The sequence below is a fragment of the Pelodiscus sinensis genome, chromosome 3, assembly GCF_049634645.1.
Source record: "Pelodiscus sinensis isolate JC-2024 chromosome 3, ASM4963464v1, whole genome shotgun sequence".
Lineage (NCBI taxonomy): Eukaryota > Metazoa > Chordata > Testudines > Trionychidae > Pelodiscus > Pelodiscus sinensis.
In genome coordinates, this window is record NC_134713.1 from 25660356 (window position 1) to 25687248 (window position 26893).

The following is a 26893-nucleotide window of genomic DNA, read 5'->3' on the forward strand; positions in this document are numbered from 1 at the left end:
CAGTCAGAAATTTGATAGCAAAATAAAGATCTTTCCTGGTTTCATGCCAATTCTTTCAGTGTAATTTAATAAATTATCTTCTAACTACCATGTGCAACCACTGAACCAGGCACTAAGCTTCTATTGTAGAAACACCAAATCAATCAGAAGTAGATAAATATTAAGCTCGATTTTCTCACCTATAGAAGTAGCAAGAAGTAGGACATAAATACTTTAAGTATAGTAGCTTTTCCGAGCTTTTGTGATTCATAATATCAGCCCCTAAAATCACATTCTTGAGATTACACTTTTGCATTTCTATGATATTCTGTGTTTAAAGAAGGCCTGAAATGATTTTGTCCAAAGACAGTTTTTTTGTTCTCCTGTTTTCTCTTTACCATAGAAATACCAAGAATATTATGTCAAGTTTTGCTGGCGTTCTCACTGTTGAGCGTAAGCTTCTGTGTTTCTAATCTTTAGCAAACACAACTTTTTCCCCAAGACTTTCAGATGTTTGAACTAAGTTCAAGAGATGAATAAAAATAATTTACACTGTTAATTATGTTACTTATTTGTTGTCTCTGGTGTTTTAAAACTGCTCGTCCCCATATAGAGCCTCATTCTCTACTCCCTTGTATTTTGCATTATCTTTTGCATTTGTGAAGAAGGAATACAGTATGCATCCATTCTGATTTTGTACCATTTTGTGCCCACCATTCTGAGCTGGAAAAGAGGCTGGATGAAAAAAGCGCCAGTAGACACCCCAGACTACAAGAACCAAGCAGAGGAAAAGATCAGCTAATGAAGGAGAAAGAGCTCAGGAATAGAATTACTGAGTTGGAAAATGAAGGAGGGGCACCGCATACTGTAACTGAAGATGTCATGGCAGAAGCAAAGAGCAGTTAGCCCTAGAAGAAGAGAGGAAGAGTCAAGGGAAATACCCAAAGTTCAGAGCCACAGGAGGAGACAACATGACTTGCAGGAGATTGCAAGGGAGAACAAAAGAGTAGAGGACTTGCAGCCAGAAAGAACAGGAGGACATGTGGAATCAGACCAACACCAGTTACGTCTACACCGCAGGCTTTTTGCGCAAGAACTACACTGCATGTGCGTTCTTGCACAAGTAATTTACAGTAAAACATCAGAAAAAGAGGGCTTCTTGTGCAAGAGTTATTCCTCTCCCCACGAGGAATTAGCCCTCTTGTACAAGAAGGCAGAGTGGAGGGCAACAGAGGTTTCTTGCGCAAGAAACCCCTATGACTAAAATGGCCATCAGAGCTTTCTTGCACAAGAGAGCGTCCACACTGCCATGGATGCTCTTGTGCAAAAGCACATGGCAGTGTGGATGTGCTCTTGCGCAAGATCTTTTGTGCAAGAACTCTTGCACAAAGCAGTTCTTGCGCAAGAAGCCTGCAGTGTAGACGTAGCCAAGGAAAAGGGGCACACCTATGTGACTGGTGACTCACTGCTAAGAAGAACAGAAGGGCCTGTTACCAGAGCTGCTCTAGAGAACAGAAGGGTGTACTGTCTGCCAGAAGCTAAAATATGGGATGTGGACCTGAGGCTGAAAAGGATCCTCATGGGAGAACAAAAGTGTCCACTTATTGTCTTTAATGCAGAAACAAATGATATAGCTATATTCTCACTAGGCCTTATCAAGGGAGACTACACCAGGCTGAATATGATGCAAAGAAATGGAGGCTGAGATGATCTTCAGTAGGATTCTACTTGTCCGTAGATGGGGAGAATGAAGTTAAGACAAGATTATGATGACCAACAAGCAACAGTTCTATAAAAGGAGAGCATTGGGACATTTGACCATTGGGAAGCATTTATGGACAGAAGACAGTTCTCCATCTTAATAGGGAGGAAAACAACCTTCTTGGGATGAAGGTTGATACAAATGATTGAAAGTGCTTAAAAACCTATGAACTTGAGGGAGATGGTTGGGAGATGCTCTTAATCACCCTCTCCCCAGATTCTAACACTGGGTGGGAGAAAAATCAAGAAAGATGATACAGCAATGGAGAAAGAAACAACAGTGGGTAAGAGAATGGACAACGTGGAACAAGGATTTGAACATGGGTCTCCCTGCACAGAAGATTGCCCTAACCACTAGAGTAGTCTCTGATTGTCAAGTTGAAGCTTTCCACTGCATTTAAATACTATGTGTTGAGATAGTGAATGAGAATGATCTGGTTCCAGGCACTGACCTAATATCCCCTTGGCATCTTTCTCAGGTTTCTCCTAAACTCTTGTCCCAGTTTCTGGCCACATGTCCCTTAGTGGCTCCTTTCCACAGCCACTAACTTGGACCTCTCAGACAGCCCCTGTTCTCCTTCCCCATCACCCTGGCTGAAAGAAGGCTGATTGTTTTATATCCCAGTGGCTAATCACAAGGCTGCATCAACCAGCTGGGTACAATGACACCCACACTCCCTGGGACAGAAACCCAAGTATATTGCACCCGGCAAAATATTTGCACAAGCCGCACCTAGTTCTTCATTTTCAGTGTCTCTGAATGGATACCCCAGCTCCCTCCTGTGACCAGGTACTCTACTCACTGTATATATGGTGCCTTCTCCTGGCCATTCTGGGAAGTAGTTCACTAGGTTGAATGCTGTTGAAAATCTTTCAATCCTGGACTCATGGAAGGACAAAACCTGGCTATTAAGCATTGCTTAGATGGGATTTACTTGGACAGAACAGATTGTACCATGCCCAGTACACAGTATGCAACACCATCCAGGCATAACTGACATGTGCAGGCAGGTAGCTTTGTAAATGTACATTTTGTGTCAAACATGAACATTGTGACATAAAAAGTGCAATAGAACAAAGGTGATGAAACTCATGCAGAACTGGATTTTGGTAGTTCACATACAAACATGCTAGCACCCTTTAAAAAGCAAGATGGTGCATCAAAATGAGCTCAGTTCACTGATTAGGTAGTTTAGTTGTAATTATTTACAATTATATTTCAAGTATACTCAGCACAGTGCAATGATAAAAACATAAATAGGCCTTGATAAGTAATAGGAAACTTCGTTACAGCATTTGCCCACTACATTTTTGTTGAGATGTGGGGAAACTACAGTTCTCTGCTTGTGAGAGCGTATTATGCTGTCTCTTCAGACAGGAATACTTTGAAACCAATGCTGTTTTAAAAATAATGGCATCCTATACCTCCAATTTACAGAACAAAAAAGCATAGATTACCTATTCTAATGACCACATTGGCGTGGATGGCAGTTAGTGATATTACAAACTAGCGTGGTTTGCAATTCTAGTCAAATCAGATGTTTTATTTTGGCACATTAAGTACAGTTCAGAATAACATGGAATTGCAGCTGCATGGCACCAATGAATTAAGCATTGCATTCTGGAAATGCTTTTTTAAACAATTGCTTCCAATTAACTTGTTTTATACTTAGAGGTTCTAAGGTGCACATAGTTTTTTTGGCTGAAACTCTAAAATGTTGTAATTATTTAATTACAGAAGGACGTAATCCAATTCCTTTTGACAGGATGAACTTTTAAAGCAAATTATCAGTTAAAATATTGTGTAGTTCTCTAATTTCTAGCTACACATCTCAAAGCATATTACAAACATTTAAAAATTAAGCTTCAGAACCTCCCCATGACAAGTTATATATTAATACATCTATTTTATGACTGCAGAAACTGAGGCACCGGGAGGTTAAATGATCTGCTCAAAGTCAGGAATAGAACGCAGAACCATTAGACCAGGGGTGGGCAATATTTTTTGCCCAGGGGCCACTTAATAATTTTTTGAAGTAGCCCTGGGCCACCCTAGAAGGGGTGAGGCCTAAACAGGAAGGGGCGGGGCTATCCCACTCCCAAACCATGATTGGTCTGGGGGTGGGAAAGCTCTGTCACTCTTTCTCTCTCTCTCTGTAGTCCCAGCCCCATCCCTTCCTCCCGAGGCCTTGTGCCTTCCTGGGGAGGGCCATAGCTGGCTTGCAACCATATACCAAAATCTGTGACGTGGACACCCTGCAACAATTATTGCCCACCCCTGATTTACTATGTACTAATCAGCACATAGTGCTCCAACACTTCAGTTAGTCTATAAGGTGCCACAGGACTCCTCGCAGCTTAACCAGCACTATATTTCCTCTTGATGCATGCAAGGCAATCCTAAATCTTATTGCTTTCCTTTTGCCAGTAATCCCCTGTGAGCGTGAGCACTTGACCATGGTCATACATCATCAAGACACCTACCAATGCATTACATATTTTATTTAGAAAGGATGAATAAGACTTGAATATTACAACCCTTTAAAAAGTTTAAATTAACTAATCAAATGTAGGAAACTGCACAGGCGATATTATTTACAGAGAATAAAACAAAACTACAAAAGAAAGTTCTCACTACAAAAACAGCACAATGAAATATACAAACATTTCACTTTCTACCCAAACAACAGTATAAACATCAGCCTAAATCTCTCTCAATCACTTAATTTATTTTTATTCCCTGCAAATAAATCAAAGTCAGCTCTTTGGCACAGATTATTAGCATCTTAGTTGCAATGCCTCAAATGTGTTATTGCCACTTAACGCTGCTTCACCAGCACAAAATGTTCCTACGGTTAGTGTAACCAGTTAAAGTAGGATGACATATTATAAAGAGTTTTCTGCTCAATTCTGTGCCACCTTTCATGCCTACACCTGGTATAGGGTGCTTTGGCCAACCCAGAGTTCAGAGCCACTGACTCCATAAGGATAAACATGAAGTTCTGGGATTTCAGCTTTGGAGAGTAAGTCTATAACTCTAACAAGGTGTTTTCAGCATTCAATCTACATTTTAACACCACCGTGTGCAAAATATGATACTGCATGATGCTTTTGCTAAATATCCTCTTAGATTTCTACATATGCAAGCTTGACTGCCTAGCTCTTTTGAAGTGCTTTAGCAAGAAAGCATTCTGAGAGAATATTTGGACTTCAGTGCTAAACATATCTCCTGTGTTAACTGCCTGGTGACCTGGTTTGAAGTTTTAAGCCAGTGCAACAAATTCACCTGTAACCGAAAGCACCAGTTCCTTTAGCTCAAAATTATTTATCTCAAAGTTTGGTTGTTGTTAATCTTCCCATTAGTTCTCATCAACTATCTTAGAATTTGTCCCAGAATTGGAAGTGTTTTGGAATAAATGTTTCTATTTCCTTCTTTCATAAGTGTGCTTTCAAAGTGCTCTTTCTTGACTAAACAAACACTTTAATTACACTTCCCCCAAAATATCCTAGATGATAAAATTATCCAGGCACTCATATCATAGTTTTGGTTGCAACCAATTCCCATTACATAAAAAATATATTTTATACCACTTGGTATAAAAAGCTTTTCTGTATCAATCAGTAATAATGTACTGCCAGAATATAAAAATTCCTGTAAAATCCGATATTTGGTCTAATGTATTGTGCTGATGTCTAGATAAATAAAAAGAACAAACTCTACATCTAAATTTACATTCCCTATTTCCCTACATTTACATTCCCTAATTGTACAAAACTGTTTCTAAATATCTTAATTTTAAAACATGTGTGCTCTCTGTTTTGGCAGAAGAAATATGATCTCTCTTATTGTCCATAAAAGTTTTCTCCATGTGAAGTAGTGAGTCAGTACTTCTTTCCCAGATATCAGGAATTACTTCTACAGGTTATTAAATTAGAAGTCACTTCCAATGCTTGGAAATGGAAGCATATATGAGTTGTTAAATATAATTTTAAGAAAAATACTTCAGAATTGCTCAATAAATGGCTCTTCGGGAAACACTTTCAGAGCACAGCACCTCTCAAAAGCCCCCTCCTGCTCATTTTTTTAAATCAAATATGTCGTCCAGTCAGAAAGAAAAGTGGCCTATCCTCTTTAGTGTTGGCAGTTTGGAATTCATCTCTCAGTCGAAACTGCCATTCATCTTCCAGTTCTAGACGGACAACAGTCTGGCGAAGAGAATTGCGGTCTTGGCAAATAACACACAAGGTGGCACCTACAAGAATGGTTAAAACAAATAATTATGAGTGTTTTGTTTTATCTTCTAAATCATTAACCTGATCAAGTTCTCAATTGATTTCAGTGGAAGTTTTGTCCCTGGAAGAGAGAGGAAGGATGGTTCTGTGTTTAGGGTGCTAGTGAAGGGTTTGGGAAACCCAGGTTCAGTTACCTGCTCTGTCAGAAACTTCCTGTATGACATCAGGCTTACGTGGCCTCTCCATACCTCAGTTACTCATCTTTAAGATGGCAATAATACTTCTGTGCCTCACAGGGATGTTGTGAGAGTACATACATTCCAAATTGTGAGGTGCCCAGATATTATGATAGTGGGACCCATCTAGTCCTTCTGATAACTCAGGATCAAGTGTTACATTTATGACAGTTTCATGGATCAGACTTTAATACCCTTATTCACACTAAGTACTACCTTACTAATTGCAATGGGATGGCAGGGCCTAATTCACCAAAGCACCTAGTTCTTAAAACAGGTGACTGGACACTTAAGTATGTGCTTAAATGCTTTGCTGAGCAGGAATGGATTTAAGAATGTTCTTAAAATTAAGCACATGCTTAAGTGCTTTGCTGAACTGTGGCCTACATTTTTACTCAATGTAAGGTTGGAAGAATCTAGACCTGTATCAATATCTGCCATGTGAAGCCAAAATCCTAAACCAGCAATTTTTTAAAATAAGCAATCATAGACAATCAGGAACCAGACAACCAATGGGGGAAAGGTCAAAACTCCAAAGAAAAAGCAACTGAATCAACTGATTCTATCCAATATTACTATACTCCCAAAGTATATTGAGGAAGGCCTCAAACAACAGCTAGTAGAACTGGTCATGGTCATGAATATCATTCCATGATCAGTGTGTGGCTGGTAGGTAAACAGTTATGTAATGTAGGCTGGAAATTTGTTCCCAGAATATGTTTTGGGGGCAGACTTGATAAAGAAAGGAATAGTTTTGATTGTTTGCCTGTGTCTCCAGTGTCAACTGAGCAAGGTGAGTCCAGAGACAATGGAAGTTACATTTGCACACAAGCCAACACGGGGAAGAGAAGTGAACACGAAGAGACAAACAACAGGGAAGAACCACCTTCTCTGGGGATACTCTTCAGAAGAATAGATTTCAAAGGTTTACTAGACTATAAAATGAAGAGAAGTGAATCCCTTAGTTATGTGTCACTTAAGAAAAAAAAGAGGACAGCTCCCTCTATTTCTGTGAGTATTGAATACTCCTGCTGGAAGGGCTGGAGATGGAAGGAAACTTAACTAACTTTTACTCCTAAAATTTCTATCTCCAGTTCTGTTCCTCCAGGTAAAGGTTAAGGCCTTACCCGCGCCATAAAATTCAGTCTTCAATAGCCAACCACCGCTATAGTGACAAAACCACTACACTGCACCACTTGAATCAGTCTGGCATACTCTGTTTGAAACTAGGTGAAGCTTACTCATGCAGTTTACTCCAGCTTTGCCTAGCCACAAATTTGCAATAATGCAGCTGCATTAGTGGCTGGCCACTGACAGCTGCAACTGGGACAAGTCTCCAGAAAAGGTAAGGCCTACAACACAGTGGAGGGTAGCAGGAAGGAAGCTGGCAATACAATTGCTTGTTTTTAGATAAAGGGTATCACAGTCCAGTGGTGTCAGTTTGGAACATTCAGCACTAAATTGATGAATTTGGTAATTATTTGTTAGTAATATTGAACTATCCATCCTTTATTCCAAGAGGGGAGTCTGTCCCAGACACAAGGATTGTTAGTAAGAGATGGGATCCACCTAACCAAGACAGGAAAGAACAACTTCTTGAGCAGGCTTGTAAACATAGTGAGGAGGGCTTTAAACTAGGTTCGTTGGGGGACAGTGATCAAAGCCCTGAGGTAAGTGAGGAAGTCGGACACTGGGAAGAATCACACGGAGGAACGAGCAACAAAGGAGGACCCTGATTCAGATGGAGAAGGCAGGGCGATCAACTGGTTGTCTAAGGTGTTTGTACACCAATGCGAAAAGCATGGGAAACAAACAGGAAGAATTAGAAGCCTTGGCCCAGTCGAAGAATATTCAAGGAGCTGATAGAGAAGGTATCTGAGCCTCTAGCTATCATCTTTGGAAAATCATGGGAGACAGGAGAGATTCCAGAGGACTGGAAAAGGGCAAATATAGTGCCCATCTATAAAAAGGGAAATAAGAAAAACCCAGGAAACTACAGACCAGTTAGTTTAACTTCTGTGCCTGGGAAGATAATGGAGCAAGTAATTAAGGAAATCATCTGTAAACAGTTGGAAAGTGGCAAGGTGAACAGCCAGCATGGATTCGTAAAGAACAAATCATGTCAAACCAATCTGATAGCTTTCTTTAATAGGATAACGAGCCTTGTGGATTAGGGAGAAGCGGTGGATGTGGTATACCTAGATTTTAGAAAGGCATTTGATGCAGTCTCACATGATAGTCTTATCAATAAACTAGATAAATACAACTTAGATGGGGCTACTATAAGGTGGGTGCATAACTGGCTAGATAACCATACTCAGGATATGTCTACACTACCACCTTAGTTCGAACTAGGGTGGTAATGCAGGCAACCGGAGTTGCAAATGAAGCCCGGGATTTGAATTTCCCGAGCTTCATTTGCATATTGCCGGGCGCCGCCATTTTTAAATGTCCGCTAGTGCGGCCTCCGTGCCCGCGGCTAAACGCGGCACGGACTAGGTAGTTCGGACTAGGCTTCCTAGTCCGAACTACCGTTACTCCTCGTGAAACTTCTGTGCCAGGAGTAACGGTAGTTCGGACTAGGAGGCCTAGTCCGAACTACCTAGTCCAAGCCGCGTGTAGCCGCGGGCACGGAGTCCGCACTAGCGGACATTTAAAAATGGCGTCGCCCGGCTTTATGCAAATGAAGCCCGGGAAATTCAAATCCCGGGCTTCATTTGCAACTCCGGTTGCCTACTTTAACCACCCTAGTTCGAACTAGGGTGGTAGTGTAGACATACTTTCAGAGAGTACTTATTAATGGTTCACAATCCTGCTGGAAAGGCATAAGAAGTGGGGTTCCACAGGGGTCTGTTTTGGGACCAGCTCTGTTCAATATCTTCATCAACGATTTAGATATTGGTATAGAAAGTACGCTTATTAAATTTGCAGATGATACCAAGCTGGGAGGGGTTGCAACTAATCTGCAGGATGGGGTCATAATTCAAAATGACCTGGACAAATTGGAGAAATGGTCTGAGGTAAATAGGATGAAGTTTAATAAAGACAAATGCAAAGTGCTCCACTTAGGAAGGAACAATCAGTTTCACACATACAGAATGGGAAGCGACTGTCTGGGAAGGAGTACAGCAGAAAGGGATCTAGGGGTTATAGTGGACCACAAGTTGAATATGCGTCAGCAGTGTGATGCTGTTGCAAAGAAAGCAAACATGATTCTGGGATGCATTAACAGGTGTATTGTGAGCAAGACACGAGAAGTCATTCTTCCGCTCTACTCTGCACTGGTTAGGCCTCAATTGGAGTATTGTGTTCAGGTCTGGGCACGGCATTTCAAGAAGGATGTGGAGAAATTGGAGAGGGCCCAGAGAAGAACAATGAGAATGATTAAAGGTCTAGAGAACATGACCTATGAGGGAAGGCTGAAGGAACTAGGTTTGTTTAGTTTAGAAAAGAGAAGATTGAGGGGGGACATGATAGCAGTTTTCAGATATCTAAAAGGGTGTCATAAGCAGGAGGGAGAAAACTTGTTCATCTTGGCCTCTGGGGATAGAACAAGAAGCAATGGGCTTAAACTGAAGCAAGGGAGGTTTAGGTTGGACATTAGGAAAAAGTTCCTAACTGTCAGGGTAGTCAAACACTGGAATAAATTGCCCAGGGAGGTTGTGGAATCACCATCTCTGGAGATATTTAAGAGTAGGTTAGATAAATATCTAGTGTAGGGATGGTCTAGACGGTATTTGGTCCTGCCATGAGGGCAGGGGACTGGACTCGATGACCTCTCGAGGCCCCTTCCAGTCCTAGTATTCTATGATTAACTATGATTTGATTAGAATAATGGAGACTTTGTGGGATGACTCACATGACTGGAGCACTGTCATGGAAGGGTATAAACTCTTCAGGAAGAACAGGCAGGGGATAAAAGGAGAAGCAGTTGCATTGTATGTAAGAGATCAGTATGACTGCTTGGAGCTCCAGTACTTAGAGGGAGAAAAGACTGTTGAAACTCTATGGGCTAAATTTAGAGGTGGAAGCAACAGGGGTGATGTTGTGATTGATGTCTGCTATAGACCACTGGATCAGGTGGATGAGGTAGACGAACCTTTCTTTCGACAATTGAGAGAAGCTTCCAGATCGCAGGCCCTGGTTCAATGGGTGACTTTAATCACCCTGACATCTGTTGGGAGACCAATACAGAAATGTACAGACAATCCAGGAAGTTTTTGGAGAATGCTGTGGATAACTTCTTGGTACAAGTGCAAACGGAACTGACCAGGGGCCATGCACAGCTTGACCTACTCTCACAAACAGGGAGGAATTAGTAGGGGAAGTAGAGGTGGGTGACAACCTGGGAAGCAGTGATTATGAGATAGTAGATTTCAGGATCCTGACCAAAGGAAGAAAGGTGAGTAGCAAAATACACACCCTGGACTTCAGAAGAGCAGATTTTGACTCCCTCAGGGTACGTCTACACTACAACGTTAATTCGAACTAACTTAGTTCGAATTAGTTAATTCGAACTAAGCTAATTCGAACTACCGGATCCAGACTAAAAAACTAGTTCGAATTAGCGTTTTGCTAACTCGAACTAGCATGTCCACTTTAAGTGGACCCTGAACCGGGGTTAAGGATGGCCGGAAGCAGTGCCGGCAGGGCATCAGAGGAGGACTTAGAGCGTGGAGATGCTGTCTCAGGCTAGCCGAGGGCTGTGCTTAAAGGGTCCCGATCCCTACCCCGGACAGAGAGTTCTCAGGGGTGCCCCGCTTGAAAACCAGTCCTGGCTTGGAGGGCCCGGACTGCCCATACTGGGCACATCACACCACTCGGCCATCAGCCCGGCTGCACTTGCCGCAGGCTGCCATCTGGGGAGAGGGGGCAATTGGGGGGCTGCAGGAGAGCTTCCACCCCCAGAAGCCCACAGAGCCAGCCCAGTCCTCCCCATCGAGGGCTCGTACCCCATTCCTCCCTCACCTCCTTCCACTTACCCTTCCCTAGCCCCTTTTCTTGACGTACAAAATAAAGGACGATTGTGTTCAAAAATGGAATCTGTCTTTATTGAACAAAACTGGGGGAGACTGGGAAAAGGAGGTGGGAGAGGGGAAGAGAGAAGCTGGGAGAGGGGAGGGCAACTACAATGATCAGGGGTTGGGAACAGGTCCCATATGAAGAGAGGCTAAAGAGACTGGGACTTTTCAGCTTAGAAAAGAGGAGACGGAGGGGGAACAGGATAGAGGTCTCTAAAAGCAGGAGTTGGGTGGAGAGGGTGCATACAGAAAAGTTCTTCATTAGTTCCCATAAAGAAGGACTAGAGGACACCAAAGGAAAGGAATGGGTAGCAGGCATCAAACTAGTAACAGAAAGTTGTTCTTCACAAAGCAATGAGTCAACCTGTGGAACTCCTTGCTGCAGGAGGCTGTGAAGGCTACAACTAGAACAGAGTTTAAAGGGAAGTGAGATCAAGTGATGGAGGTTGGGTCCATGGAGTGCTATTAGCCAGGGGGTAGGAGTGGTGTCCCTGCCCAAGGTTTGTGGAAGGCTGGGGAGGGATGGCATGAGACAAATGGCTTGGTCACTGTCTTCGGTCCATCCCCTCCAGGGTCCCTAGGGTTGGCCGCTGTCGGCAGACAGGCCACTGGGCTAGATGGACCTTTGGTCTGACCTAGGACGGCCATTCTAAGCTCAGGGTCGGGGGGTCTCAGTGGACCCCCTTGATTTTCATGCACACCTGCTCCTGGGTGGCCAGGCTGGCAGCTCTCCTGCCCTAGACGGCCACTTTCCTGTGCCTAGTGCGGAGATCGTGAACGAGATCCACGATGTCTGCACTAGCCCAGACGGGTGCCCGCCTCTTGCGGTCCCGGGCAAGCTCCCGGGAGCCGCCAGCCTGGTCCCGGGAAGAGGGGGAGGGTTGGGGGGCATCGGGTGGCTGGCTCGAGCCGTGCCAGGTGCAGGGTCTGCTGGCTGGGTGCTGGCAGGCTTGCACCTGGCACGGGCACCGTAGCCAGCCCGTGCCCCTTTAAGGAGTCCGGGGCCGGGAGGGGGGCAATAGAGTTTCCCTGGTGTTGGCCAGAGTGGCCACCAGGGAAACCTGGGGAGGGCTAGCCTCCCACTAGTTCAAATTAAGGGGCTACACACCCCTTAATTCGAACTAGCTAGTTCGAACTAGGCTTAATCCTCGTAAAATGAGGTTTTCCTAGTTCAAACTAAGCGCTCCGCTAGTTCGAATTAAGTTCGAACTAGCGGAGCGCTAGTGTAGCGCCTATGAAAGTTAGTTCGAACTAACGTCCATTAGTTCGAACTAACTCTGTAGTGTAGACATACCCTCCGAGAACTGATGGGCAGGATTCCCTGGGATGCTTACATGAAGAGGAAAGAGGTCCAGGAGAGTTGGCAGCATTTTAAAGAAGCCTTATTAAAGGCACAGGAAGAAACCATCCCAATATGCAGCAAGAAAAGCAAATATGGTAGGTGACCAGATTGGCTTACCAAGGACATCCATGGTGAGCTTAAACACAAAAAGGAAGCTTACAAGAAGTGGAAACTTGGACCAATGACTAGGGAGGAATATAAATATATTGCTCAAGAATGCAGGGTAATTATCAGGAAGGCAAACGCGCAATTGGAACTGCAGCTGGCAAGGGATGTGAAGGGCAACAAGAAAGGTTTCTACAGGCATGTTAGCAATAAGAGGGTGATCAGAGAGGGTGTGGGGCCCTTACTGGATGAGGGAGGTAACCTAGTGACAGATGATGCTGGAAAAGCTGAAGTACTCAATGCTTTCTTTGCCTCGGTCTTCACAGACAAGGTCAGCTCCCAGACAAATGCACTAGGCAACACAGAATGGGAAGGAGGTGGACAGCCCTTGGTGGGGAAAGTACAAGTTAGGAACTATTTAGAAAAGCTAAACATACACAAATCCATGGGCCCAGATTTAATGCATCCGAGGGTACTGAGGGAGTTGGCAAATGTCATTGCGGAGCCTTTGGCCATTATCTTTGAAAACTCGTGGAGATCGGGAGAGATCCCAGATGACTGGAAAAAGAAGGATAATCCAGGAAACTACAGACCAGTAAGCCTTACCTCAGTCCCTGGAAAAATCATGGGAGGGAATCCTCAAGGAATCCATTTTGAAGCACTTGGAAGAGGGGAAAATTATCAGGAATAGTCAGTATAGATTCATGAAGGGTAAGTCATGCCTGACCAATCTGATTAGCTTCTATGATTAGGTAACGGGTTCTGTGGATATGGGAAAGTCAGTGGATGTGATATACCTAGACTTTAGCAAAGCTTTTGATACCGTCACCCACAATAATCTTGCCAGCAAGTTAAGGGAGTATGGATTGGATAAATGGACTGTAAGATGGATAGAAAGGTGGCTAGACTGTCGGGCCCAACGGGTAGTGAGCAACAGCTCGATGTCAGGTTGGCAGTTGGTTTCTAGCGGAGTGCCCCAAGGATCTGTTCTTGGACCGGTTTTGTTCAATATCTTTATTTATGACCTGGATGAAGGGATGGATTACACCCTCAGCAAGTTTGCAGATGACACTAAGCTAGGGGGAGAAGTAGATATGCTGGAGGGCAGGGTTAAGGTCGAGAGTGACCTGGACAGATTAGAGGACTGGGCCAAAAGAAATCTGATGAGGTTCAACACGGACAAGTGCAGAGTCCTGCACTTGGGACAGAATAATCCCAAGCATTGTTACAGGCTGGAGACTGACTGGCTAAGTAGCAGTTCAGCAGAAAAGGACCTGGGGATTACAGTGGATGAGAAGCTGGATATGAGTCAACAGTGTGACCTTGTAACCAAGAAGGCTAATGGCATATTAGGGTGCATTAGGAGGAGCATTGTCAGCAGATCCAGAGAAGTGATTATTCCCCTTTATTCGGCACTGGTGAAGCCACATCTGGAATATTGTGTACAATTCTGGGCCCCCCACTATAGAAAGGATGTGGACGTATTGGAGAGGGTCCAGCGGAGGGCAACCAAAATGATTAGGGGGCTAGAGCGCATGACCTATGAGGAGAGACTGAGGGTATGTCTACACTACCCCGCTAGTTCGAACTAGCGGGGTAATGTATGCATACCAAACTTGCTAATGAAGCCCGGGATTTGAATTTCCCGGGCTTCATTAGCATAAAGCCGGCGCCGCCATTTTTAAAAGCCGGCTAGTGCAAACCCCGTGCCGCGCGGCTACATGCGGCACGGGCTAGATAGTTCGAACTACGTAGCCATTCCGAACTATCTGTACTCCTCGTGGAATGTACAGATAGTTCGGAATGGCTACGTAGTTCGAACTATCTAGCCCGTGCCGCGTGTAGCCGCGCGGCACAGGGTTCGCACTAGCCGGCTTTTAAAAATGGCGGCGCTGGCTTTATGCTAATGAAGCCCGGGAAATTCAAATCCCAGGCTTCATTAGCAAGTTCGGTATGCATACATTACCCCGCTAGTTCGAACTAGCAGGGTAGTGTAGACATACCCTGAGGGATCTGGGTTTGTTTATTCTGCAGAAGAGACGAGTGAGGGGGGATTTGATAGCAGCCTTCAACTTCCTGAGAGAGGTTCCAAAGAAGATGGAGAAAGCCTGTTCACAATAGTGACGGATTGCAGAACAAGGAGGAATGGTCTCAAGTTACAGTGGGGGAGGTCTAGGTTGGATATTAGGAAAAACTATTTCACTAGGAGAGTGGTAAAGCACTGGAATGGGTTACCTAGGGAGGTGGTGGAATCTCCATCCCTAGAGGTGTTTAAGTCTCGGCTTGACAAAGCCCTGGCTGGGTTGACTTAGTTGGGATTGGTCCTGCCTTGGGCAGGAAGCTGGATTTGATGACCTCCTGAGGTCTCTTCCAGCTCTATGATTCTATATACTGAGTAGAATCTTAAGGGTAAGATTCTGAAAATTAGAGGGACAACTCCATGCATACAGTGACATATGCCTACTGCATGCACACAAATACCCAATCTGCAAACACACATGGAATATTTATGAATATACATTAGGCAACTCAGGGGAATGCCTACCTAACTTCAAATATCTATAGAACTGATAATACTTGATGATGATGTATGTGTTAGTCTGCTGTAGTGCTGAACTGGTGTGATCCCAAATAGGAAGACATGTACCTGGTTTATTTATGTACAAATGCAAAACAGTATTTGTTTCTTTCTGCCCAAGGGTGGATTTGACTACCCCAAACCAGACAGACACTGCATTTTGTAACAATCATTCTGCAGCTCACCTTTCAGGAAATGAAACTTTTTCAAAAAACTAGCTACAACGAAGGAGTCACAAAGGTAAAGCAGGAGTCCACTAAACATCAAATCAGAGCAACTGATGTTCAGAGAATGAGGCCGGGAACTCACATAGCAAACTGCAATCTGATTGGAGGAAAGAAAATTCAGAAATTAATTTTGTTCAGACTTCAAAGTAGTGTTGCTTGTTAGGGATTTGCATGGAGCTGCAAATATCTATAACATTTTTACATTTTAGAAATCCTTCCTAACTGTAGGAATGGCCTTCATGATCAACCATTCGTGAGCATCTCAATTGCCCCCAAATAAAAATCCCTCCACTTAACAAAAAGTGCTGTATAAAGAGTTAGGTAGACCTATCAGGATTTACAATCCTCAGCAACTATCTTTCCCCTTAAACAGAAATCTGTGATATGCTTTCCGTGTTTGTATGCATGCACTCACATACACACTCACACAGCTGAATGGTCCAATGCAGCAAACACTTATGGAGTAGGGATGTTAAATTTAGTTTAATCAAATTTAGTTTAATCAAATCAAGTTTAATCAACTAAAACTAATTGACTAGTTGATGGATTTCTCAGGTCACGCTGGGTCCTCCTCCCCCACTGTGCATCAGCCTTTTAAAGGTATTACGAGCCTGCTGGCTTTTAATACATTTAAAAGGCAGAGCCGCAGTGGGGTTAGCTCCTGGGTCAGGAGCTAACCCGGCTCTTTTAAATGCATTAAGAGCCAGTATGCTCTCTCCTGGTCCCCACTACCCTCTGCTTCCCCTGCCCCCCAAAGAGACGATAGTGGCGGGAACCATCTTTTTAGCAGGCTCCCCCAGCACCAGCTCTTGCTCCTGAAGGAGGCAGCAAGGGGGATGGGGAGAAACTAGTTGACTAGTTTACATCCCTATTATGGAGGTAAATAATTATACTTGAGAATAAATTAGACTAGTTGTATAAGCAAAAATTATGCATGTCCATAAGTGTATAAGGATTGAATTTTAAGGTTTTCCCTAGAGCCTCTCGCTTTCCAAAACTCTTTCCTCACTGGGACTTCTCAGGCCTGTTAAGAACCCTGGAGATTCACTGAGATGTTTAAAGGTTTGTTCATCTCCTCCAATAAATAAATCTTCCATAAATCTTTGTGTCTTTGAGCTTATCAGAAATCAGCCATAAAGGAACTTTAGGAACTGAGAACATTTGGGGACAGAACAAGTTGTGAAGTCCATTACATGGCTGACTTGGGGAGAAAGATGAATTGGCACATATACCCAATTTCAACTTTGTATAGTTGGATGAGAAGTCAAAACCAAATGAATCAAAACACTACCAGAAGCCTGCCAGCATCATTCATACTTGATTTTCATTTAAGTCCAAATATATATCTTGGTTTTAGAGAGGGGCACAGTCTGAGCACAGGACTTGGAACCAAGAACTTCTTAATTCTAATGTAAGCTCTTGTGTGTAACTTTCACTTCTTGGCTTCGATTTCCCCATTAAGACACCTCAATAGCTGTGCATAATAGCTTACAGGGATGTTCTGAGGACTAGTCAATGTTCATAAAATGCTATGTAAGACAAAAGGGCTATTCAGATCCAAATAGAAAACACAGACTAGATTACTATAACTATTCCTTACTGCAACTGTAGGATTGTTCTCTGCCTACTTTATTTTTAGTTACATACTAATTCGTTGCGTCTAATCATTCATTTTCTATTTGTAACTTACAAATTGTTTTTAAACATCACAATGATCTAACATGATATTGTTAAGAGGCCATGTAAAAATCCCAAAGTGATATATCAGAGAACTAGTACAACACTTGTGTTAAATATCTGCCTAAACCTCAGAGTTACTTGAAGATTATTCAGTACCTGTGGTCCTAAGTTAAGGTAACAGTCCACAGATAGCACTGGATGGCTATAATTCTTCAGTGAGAGAGGGAAGAAGCGATGGCTGTGGTATTGGAGGTATTTTTCAAGGAGCAGCTGAGCAGGTGCTGCCAAGAACGTATGCTTGCTGTCAGGAGCACAGATGTACTGAGCAGGTGCGATTGAAACTGGAGTTTCAGATACCTACCCGGAAAAAAATTGTGATATAGATAAACCCTGATCAGCCACACCCCAATAATCTGAATTTTGGGTTGTACAAAATACATCTCCATTCCAAAAATCCAAAATGCATATCGTGATCAAAAACAGGTTATTCAAAGCTCCTATCTCCCAAAAGTTTTAGATGTCCATGGAAAACTGGAGTTCATGTGTATTTACATAGCATTTTGGGATTTTGCTTTGAATCAAAAGTTCTTCCAGAATGTGCAACGCTGTAAGGAGGAGTTGTTAGGTAGTACTTTACAACAGTTCTACCTCAAATTCACAGTGGAAGGCTTTCTTATTTAAAAAAAAATTGTGTTGTTTAAGACGTTACACAGGAAGATGAATGACTAGAGGTCAGGGTACATTTATGCCCTTGGAATTGTGAGTTCTAGGAGTATCATGTTAAAAAAAATCTAGTGGCACACATGTCCCATCTCTGGCAATAGAATGTACACCAGCAAATCTCAGCTCTCTACTTTAAAGGTTAATGACTGAACAAATAACTAACAACAATGAAAAAAATAGCAACTCTTGCCTTAGACTTAATATGGAAGGACCTCTGCCCTCCTACTGCAATTTGCTTTTTCATGACACTGAAGTGATTGAACCGACAGATCAGAAGACCTGCACTGTGGGCACGCAGGTTGAAATCGACATCATCGCACATAAATCTAGAAAAAAATGGAAACCACAGCTATTAATAAACACTGTTTATTATTGAACATTAGCAGATATATAAGCACTCAGACACTACAGTGAAGCAGGTTGTACAGGTGGGTAGGAGTATGATCCCACCACAAATAAGGTCGATGTTAATGTTTTTGTTGAGTTCAAAAGATGTGGATTAGACCCTAGATGAGATATACAAAGATACAGGTCTCTGACCATCTATTTCTCCTCTGTAACAAAAAGCATGTAACAGGTGAAATTTTCAACATCCCTCTGTAGAAATCCTCAGTCTACCTCTACATTTAAAAGCCACAGAATCACTTCGTCATTCAACAGAGTTGCAAAGAGCCACAATTAAGAAATAAGAGTCAAATTCATCCATGTTTTAAGATTTAATTGGGTTAAATTTGGCCCATTTCAAATTAGAGATAAAACTAAATAGAGACTATTCATCCTGATCTGAAATCAGATGTTGGAGCTGCTAGTTAGCAGGTGGAAGAGGTGGGGAGACCAGAGGCTGGAGGATTGCATCTGATGGGGCTGGGAGGCGGAACATGGGGTGTGTGGCTGGGAGACTGGGGTTGATAGGGAAGGGAGGTGAAGCAGGGGAGCTGGGGTTGATGGGGCCAGGAGGCAGAGTAGGAAGCTAGGGGATTGGGGCTGACTGAGCCAGGAGGCAGAGCAGGAGGTTGAGGGGGACAGTGGGTTGGGGCCTACAGGGCTGGGGCATGAGGGGCTATGGAATTGGAGCCACTGGAGCCAGTGCTGCCGGTGGTGGCCCTAAGCATTTGCATCATAGGACACTACTAAATTTGGAGCACCACTGAATCAGCTGAGTATGCTGAGAATGCCTAAGGACTGCCCCATGTATTCTATTAGCAATCTCCTGAGAAATCCAGCTTGAGTCAGTGAGAGTTTAGCCAGAGTGAACGCTTCATGATTTGGTCCTTGGTCTACACCAGTGACACCTATGGATTCACTCACCTGTTCTGATTATATTGTACGTTCTGAGTCAGATCCACATTCAGCATGATAAAGTCATGTACATGGCAACAGGAGAATGGTTCCCTGATTTCACCCCTATTTGTTTTACTAGACCATTTCCTCATCCCAATCAAGGCATAGTGAGTGACATTAGGCGTTGCTTCGATATGTTGCAGAATTTGCTTCAAAGAAACGTTCCTTTCAGTCCATGTATATTCACTACAGCAGATTGGAAAAAAATGTTTCAAATTCAAAGTATACAAAAAATAATCAGCATCCAGTTCATCTGAGCAGTGTCTTACAATAGTTTTAAATATGAGCACGTTAACCAAGCAACAGAGATGCTAGATCTACCTCCCCACCTTTAGTTCTAATCAGAACCTGAAACTACCTTAAGCTCATTTAACTTTGGCTGACAGTAGAGGTTTGAAACACAGCCTGAATTTGTCAGTATGTTCACTAAGGTCTATAAGGGTGTGTCTAGACTACACCTCTCTGTTGACAGAGAGATGTAGATCAGGCACTTCGAAATTGCTAATGAAGCAGGGATTTAAATATCCTGCACTTCATTAACATAAATATGGCCACCGCTTTTTTTCAAAATGGAGTTTTTTTGAAAAAACGGCAGTCTAGACACGGATCTGTTAAATATAAACCCTTTTTTGACAGATTCCTCATTTTTTGAGGAATACAGGATCTGTCAAAAAAGGGTTTATTTTCAACAGATCCGCGTCTAGACTGCCAATTTTTTTAAAAAAAACCCTCCATTTTGAAAAAAGCGGTGGCCATGTTTATGCTAGTGAAGCATGGGATATTTAAATCCGTGCTTCATTAGCAATTTCGACGTGCTTGATTTGCATCCCTCTGTCGACTGAGGGATGCAGTCTAGACGTAGCCTAAATGTTTTAAGTTAGCCTTATTCTTGCTCCAAATGAAAGATCTGTGGCTTTTCATTTACCATTAGCCCTGAACAAAACTACATGGAATTTTTTTAGTTTTGACTGAGCTTTGCTTCTGTTTTGGGGTTTGACATAAAAATCAGTGGAGTCTCAAACATACAAATCAAAACAGAAGAAAAGATGTCTCCAAATCCCTTCAAAGTAAAGCTGCTAAATTTAGCATAGCTCTAGTAATAAATAAAACCGGCCCAATCAAGTGGGTTTAAAAAACTAAAAACAAGGAGACCAGTGGCACCTTAAAGACTATCAGATTTATTTGGGCATAAGCTTTCATGGACAAAAACCCACTTTGTCAAATGACTCTGCATGATGATTTGTATGCATCTGACAACATGTGTTTTTGCTCATGTAAGTTTATGTCCAAATAAATTTGTCACTCTAAGTTGCCACTGGATTCCTCATTGTTTTTGCAGATACAGACTAACAAGGCTACCCTTCTGTTACTTAAAAAGCTAAGACACTTGTTTTTATCATATGCAAACCTAAACAAAGTAGAAGTCATATAGGTTGGGGCCATGAAAGGAGCCAAAGTGAGGCAAATGTCCAGGCTCCCCCTGGATTTCAATTAGCTTCTTAGTTCCTTCAAAAATCTTACCCAGAATGCCATCCAGAATGGCTGGGTGACCTTGATGGGAGTAATAGCAAATAAGATACCCTTGGAAGGAATGGAAGGGAAGGGGATCCTTGCTGAAGCACTTACTCCACACAGTAATCTCTCACACCCATGGGCCAGTGATACTGAGTTGCATGCATTCTCCAGTTCCAGTTCCATGTAGAGCTTTGTTTGGCTCTGATCCATCCTACCTATCTTAAGCTAGGAAAGGGAATTTGCTTGCAGATGCCATGGGTTTAGCTGTTCACCCATATGGGAGCCAGGAAAGGTGTTTTTCCAATAGGGCTAATTGGCAGAGGGCCAGGGAGTTTTTCACATTTCCAGCATCTTCAAACTACCAGGCTGTGTCTATACTGGGCCACTTATTCCGGAAAAGCAGCCGCTTTTCCGGAATAACTTGCCAGCTGTCTACATTGGCCGCTTGCTTTTCCAGAAAAGCAATGACGATCTACTGTAAAATTGTCAGTGTTTTTCTGGAAAAACTATGCTGCTCCTGTTCGGGCAAAAGTCCTTTTCCGGAAAAACTGTTCCGGAAAAGGGCCAGTGTAGACTGCACTGTAGTCTTTTCCGCAAAAAAGCCCCAATCGCGAAAATGACGATCGGGGCTTTTTCCGGAAAAGTGCGTCTACATTGGCCATGGATGCTTTTCTGGAAAAAGTGCTTTTCCGGAAAAGCATCCTGCCAATGTAGACGCGCTTTTTCCGGAAATACTTATAACGGAAAACTGTTCCGTTTTAAGCATTTCTGGAAAAGGGTGCCAGTGTAGACGTAGCCCCCGGAGTTTAAGTAGGAATGTGCTTGGTTCCTAACTGAGGTACTTGGTGGAATTGTTAATTTTTCTCAACTTGTGGCCAGTTTCCAGTGAGATTAATGGACTATAGTGCACAACACCCACAAATAACAGGTTCTGGATTTTCCTGATGGGACATGGGCTCATGGGATAGGGGGAGAGCTTGTAACTCTTGTGAACCAAGATCAGGTCCTGAAGCTCAACTCCCACCCTTACACATCCTGTGTGCCCCTCGTGGGTGGGGGAAGGGTTAGGACTCAGAGAGAGCAGACTCCTGAAATGAGATAGCTGAGGAGAGCCTACCCTGAATCGTGTGTTGTAGGATAGGAGTCCTATGACTCCTTCACTGGAATTACTTCATGCCTGGTATAGGAGAGTGTGGATGATGTACAAGTAGTGCCCCTGCCCTGTGTTAAAGCTAAATAAAAGCCAGGACTTTAAAATCCATCCATGTTCGTCTGTCTGCATTGCCCCACTCTATTGAGATCAACTGTCCATGAGCCTGCCACATGTGCCTGCCATCCCTTGGCCAACCAAACTGAATCACAGAACTTCAGAGCCAAAAGCATGAGTCGTGCTGGATTAAACTGAAGTGCTGAGCTGTATGACTGAAGCTATAGACTGGGCACAGATGGGCACTAACCTTTGGGTAATAGGGAGACAAATATATAAGGAAATATTTCCCTGTACCCAGGCAAATACTATTCCCTACTTGTTACACAGAGTAAAAGCCTTGCTGTTTCCAGGATCTCATTTCAACAAGTTGTTCTTGGTCATAGATAAAGAGAGTTTAAAATGACTTTTTTCATATTCTTTAACTGTATTGTTTTACCTCTTTCTGTCTCCTGAGCAATTGACTTCTCCTGCATTCCACATAACACAGGAATCATCGGAAATCACAATGAAAGGCCAGATATCCTGGGGTTTAATCCCCAATTCCTCTTGCCGATTTCGTTCCAGTTCCAGATTATGGTAAGACAGCTCTTTTATTAGAAAGTGTGCAGCACCTGAAGCCAAAAACAGCATAAAAAAGAGGAAAATTGTGGGATAGGAGGTGTCAGGGGCAGAGACAGATGTTGTTTGTTGATAAGTCTGGAGGATTGCATGGTTTTCTCACTCTGAAAGTGGTGATTAAAGCACTCCAGACACAATTTGTCACCATTCCCCACCAAATGCTACTGAATTGACAAGTATGGGTATTGATAGGCTGCTAAAGCCACCACTGGGAAAACTAATAAGATTAGTTTGATTTCTGTGGTGGGAATTTATGTAATGCCTTTAAACAGGGAGAGACAGATTTACCTCCACCTGTCACCTCCTGGGACTAGTCACTGCATATGGTGATGGACCCACCTAAGTAGGGACAGTCAAAATTCCTTGTCAGACTGCCTTTGGGGTCCCCACAGAGCAGACCCTGGGTGCTCCAGACAAAACTTTCTGGCAGACACTTCCTGAGAAATGCACAGAATCAGGGAGTGCATTATTAGGCACCATCCTCACTCCCTGTCCCTGACCAGCAGCAAACTCAGTTAGGGCTAGTCAGCTCGGAGCTCTGCTCAAGTTCCGCTGCCTTGAGGTGCCATGGTTCCTCCACTGACAAATGTCCTGTGGCCAAGGATCTTCTGCCGTATGTTGCAGCTGGCAGATATTGCTCCAGAGTCACACGTCTACTTCACTAATGTGAGCATTATAGGGTTAAGTATGAATGACTTATCGGGCGTTCCTGGATTTTGCATTTATTTGGGACACAAAGCAGAGAACGACCTATCACAGTAAAGAAGGAGGGTATGGTTCCTGAAGTACTGTGTAGGCAGCGAGGTATCGTCAGACCCTTCTGGGGGGGGGAGAGGGGGAAAGGCAAAGGGATAGTTACCCTAGGGCCTGGCGATTCAAAAGTGCCCTGGACTCCCAGTCACCCCTGGACTGCTGCGTGACATGCTCCAGGTGGAGGTAAGGGCTGGCTGCCCTCAGACCCACCCTTCTGCCCAAAACCCTGCGCCCCCTTTAGACATGCTGCTGCTCCCTCTTCCCCCCCCCCCCCCCCCCCATCTTGCCATCAGCTGCACTGGATATATTATATTATGAGGGATCACTTTATGAAATATTTCAAACTTCTCAGTGTGGGTGTCTATATGAGGATATGCAGTTTTTACCTTCTTTTTTCCCCTCTAATACCTACCTACTCCAGCACTGTTGAAAATACTCGGTAGCACTAGCATGATGTGGTTCGGCCAGTATTTTTTATATATGGCCATTTCATACTCCTTGACAACTAGAACATGCAAATGGCTGGCACCATCCATTGCATGATACAGATTGAAAAGTCCGTGTTCATGGCGCCCAGTTGTGGGAGTAAAAGTGGGGCTTTTTATGTAATCCTGACTCTGTAAAGTAAATACAAAAATGAAGGATGAGTCTCTGTATTATGCTGAATATTATTTAAACAAAGAGGCTCAGATCCTGAGGTGCTGTGTGTCAGGGTAGCTTCACTGTCTTCAGTGGAGTTATGCTGATTTACACTAGATGAGAAACGGGCCTAATATCTAAATAATAGAGAGATTAGGAATTTGTATAAAAGTTGGAAGAGAACAACTGCTATCAAGTGATCAAGGGCTTCAAATCACTTGACTGACTGGTAAAGGAGGAACAGATAAGTGTAGCTCCCGAAAGAACTGCTAAATCTTGATCTACCAGGGATATAAAATCCTCAGTGGCTTGACAGGCCCCAAGGGGAAAAAAAGAAAGTAAAGAATAGAAGAACAAGAAAGCAACCTAACAGTAAGAGAAGAAAGTGAAAGAACAAGGAAAAGACAACGATTATAAAATTACACAGATATAGTGACCTACATTCAAGTTGCTCCTGGTGCTTTGCACACTTGCATTAAGCTTCAAAGCATTCTATGAAGTAGTTAAGTACTGCACAGTTTTTACTGATGAAAAAGTACAGAGATTAAGTGATTTTACAAAAGGTCTCGCAGCAGAACAGTGGTAGGTGTGGGACTAGAATCAGTGGAGACCACATACCTAATTCCAGTGCAGTAACCAATAGTAAATTGAGGATGTTTTTGGTGGCACACAATAAATTGGGATAATTTTGTATTTTGATCAACTTAGAAACAAAACTCTCTCTCAGATAAAGACGCTGCCTAACTTGTTTTGGCAGTGTATTTTTTAGCATTCGTCTGCTAGACTACAATCAAAATTGAAGGATGGAGGCAAGGCAGCCTGCTAAGACTGATAACCTCCACAGCTGTTTTCCCTCAAGCTACAATGAGGTTCTTTGCATAGTTACCATAGAGATTCTTTCAAAACCCTCCTTTATGTGGTTGGGTGGAACCACAGGCAAGCACAGGCAAGCTAGTGATAAATTGCTTGCTCCTATTAAGCCATGGGCTAAACATCATGATGTACATTTGATTCTCATAGCTGAGACCATCCTCTCTTCAGTGTCTTTATCCAGAATCCTGAGAACTCCTGAATTGCTGCATAATAATCTCCAATTGTCATAGTCCCAGCTAATAAGCAATGCATGCCCAGGACCAGCCTTGATTCTGAGCAAAGTATTTGATTGGGACCTTGCGTTCCAAGCTATTTCTGCACCTTGTCTCCCTCTCCAGCAAGGGCACCCAAGGAGAAGGAAACAACTCACTGCCAGGCCATTCTCACCATCTCCTGGTAGCAGGGTAGTGAAGCCAAAGAATGGTCTGACCTTACAGATTTTTACATCAGATCTGTCTATGCCCCATATGTGACTATAAATACAATTATCCATCTACCTTGTCTGTGACAAGTGGTAACCTCATGCTTTCCAGCTGTCTTCCCGGTTGACTAAACACAAAATGGTGCTCCTTTGACTTGGGGATGATAAAATGCAGCTGGATCTCCTCCCCGAGCATGGAATAGGAAAAGGCAAAAGCATGCAGGGTGGACTCATAAAGCTGAGGAGGGAAAGAGGACAAAGCTAATGATTCAATTCTAACTTCACTTTCCAAGAAAGCACAGCTCAGTTCATAGACATCAGTAAGTCAGTATCACACCAGATGGATACAGCATGTGGCACTGTGACACCTTTCACCTCACAACTCATATTAATATTAATCAGTGAGGCTACGTCTACACTGGCCCCTTCTTCGGAAGGGGCATGCTAATTTTGAACTTGGGAATAGGGAAATCCGCGGGGGATTTAAATATCCCCCGTGGGATTTAAATAAACATGGCCGCCGCTTTTTTTCCGGCTTGGGGAAAAGCTGGAAAAAAGCGTCTAGACTGGCGCGATCCTCCGGAATAAAGCCCTTTTCCGGAGGATCTCTTATTCCTACTTTGAATAAAGCCCTTTATTCCGGAGGATCGCACCAGTCTAGACGCTTTTTTCCGAACTCACAACATGCTTTTGTCTTGCACTGCGGCCAATATCAGATGTTAATGATCACTAAGATAAAACATCTGCAATCCAACCCCACTCACACAGATCCCTATGCCTGGGCAGGGCTCCACTGATTTCACTGGGGCTCTGTCCAAAGCTCCAACTGCAGGATCAGGGCCGAAGTCTATACATTAGTTCTCTATGAAAATGCTTACAGAGCAACTATACAGCTTGGGTACCAGTACTGATACTATACAGTAGGCACAATGTAATTTACAAATTTGCTACAGATTTAGTATCCTAAATTAAAATTAGGTATGGCTTACCTGATACCTGGGATTGAAGCCCATGTATTGATGGCACTGTTCACAGTGGTGGTATGTATTGTATGCAGCATACTTAGATAATCTCATTCGAGTTGTTTTACGGCGCATATACATGTCTTCCTGTTTTCTAACCATTGATCTGTCTGGAAATTAAAAAATGAACGGTATCAATTTTAAGTAGATTCTAGGGCCCATGATATCCCCTAGTGATAAATAAATTGTTTTTGTAAACATAAGCAGCCTTAGGCACTGTGGGAACACCAAACAAAATAGGTATTCAGCCTGATCTTAGAACGATTTACTGTGTGTATCAAAGGGAAGAGAAAATAACTGTAGTTGTAAGTGCTTTGTCATGATAGTTTTGTGCTTGTTTATAATAATGTAGAGGTGCAGGTAAAGTGTAATTATTAATGTATTATTATTATTAATAATAATAATAATTTGATGAGTGTTGACTTGTGCTGGGCACAGAACAGAGAAGACAACACCATCTCTGCTTTCACAAGGCACAGTTTAAAAAGCTCTCTCCAACTTATTTCTTTTGTGTGACATTTTTAAGAATCTGGTTCTCACTCAGGATATGTCTACACTACAGCACTAATTCGAACTAACTTAATTCGAATTAGTTAATTCAAACTAAGCTAATTCG

The 26893-nt window shown here is 43.0% G+C and overlaps 1 protein-coding gene across 1 annotated transcript in view; it reads right to left on the reverse strand.

The window, feature by feature from the left end:
• Nucleotides 1-2999: 2999 nt before the first annotated feature.
• Nucleotides 3000-26893, reverse strand: part of GREB1 (growth regulating estrogen receptor binding 1) — a 155236-nt gene continuing 131342 nt past the window's right edge. Inside the window, exons 28-36 of the mRNA XM_075923479.1 lie at nucleotides 26245-26387; nucleotides 25332-25493; nucleotides 23735-23939; nucleotides 22388-22562; nucleotides 19194-19412; nucleotides 18076-18211; nucleotides 17319-17519; nucleotides 15441-15579; nucleotides 3000-5993 (exon numbers count right to left, since the gene is read on the reverse strand). Of these exons, the coding sequence (XP_075779594.1) occupies nucleotides 5830-5993; nucleotides 15441-15579; nucleotides 17319-17519; nucleotides 18076-18211; nucleotides 19194-19412; nucleotides 22388-22562; nucleotides 23735-23939; nucleotides 25332-25493; nucleotides 26245-26387 (1544 nt within the window). The 3' untranslated portion in view covers nucleotides 3000-5829. The remainder of the gene's footprint in view (nucleotides 5994-15440; nucleotides 15580-17318; nucleotides 17520-18075; nucleotides 18212-19193; nucleotides 19413-22387; nucleotides 22563-23734; nucleotides 23940-25331; nucleotides 25494-26244; nucleotides 26388-26893) is intronic.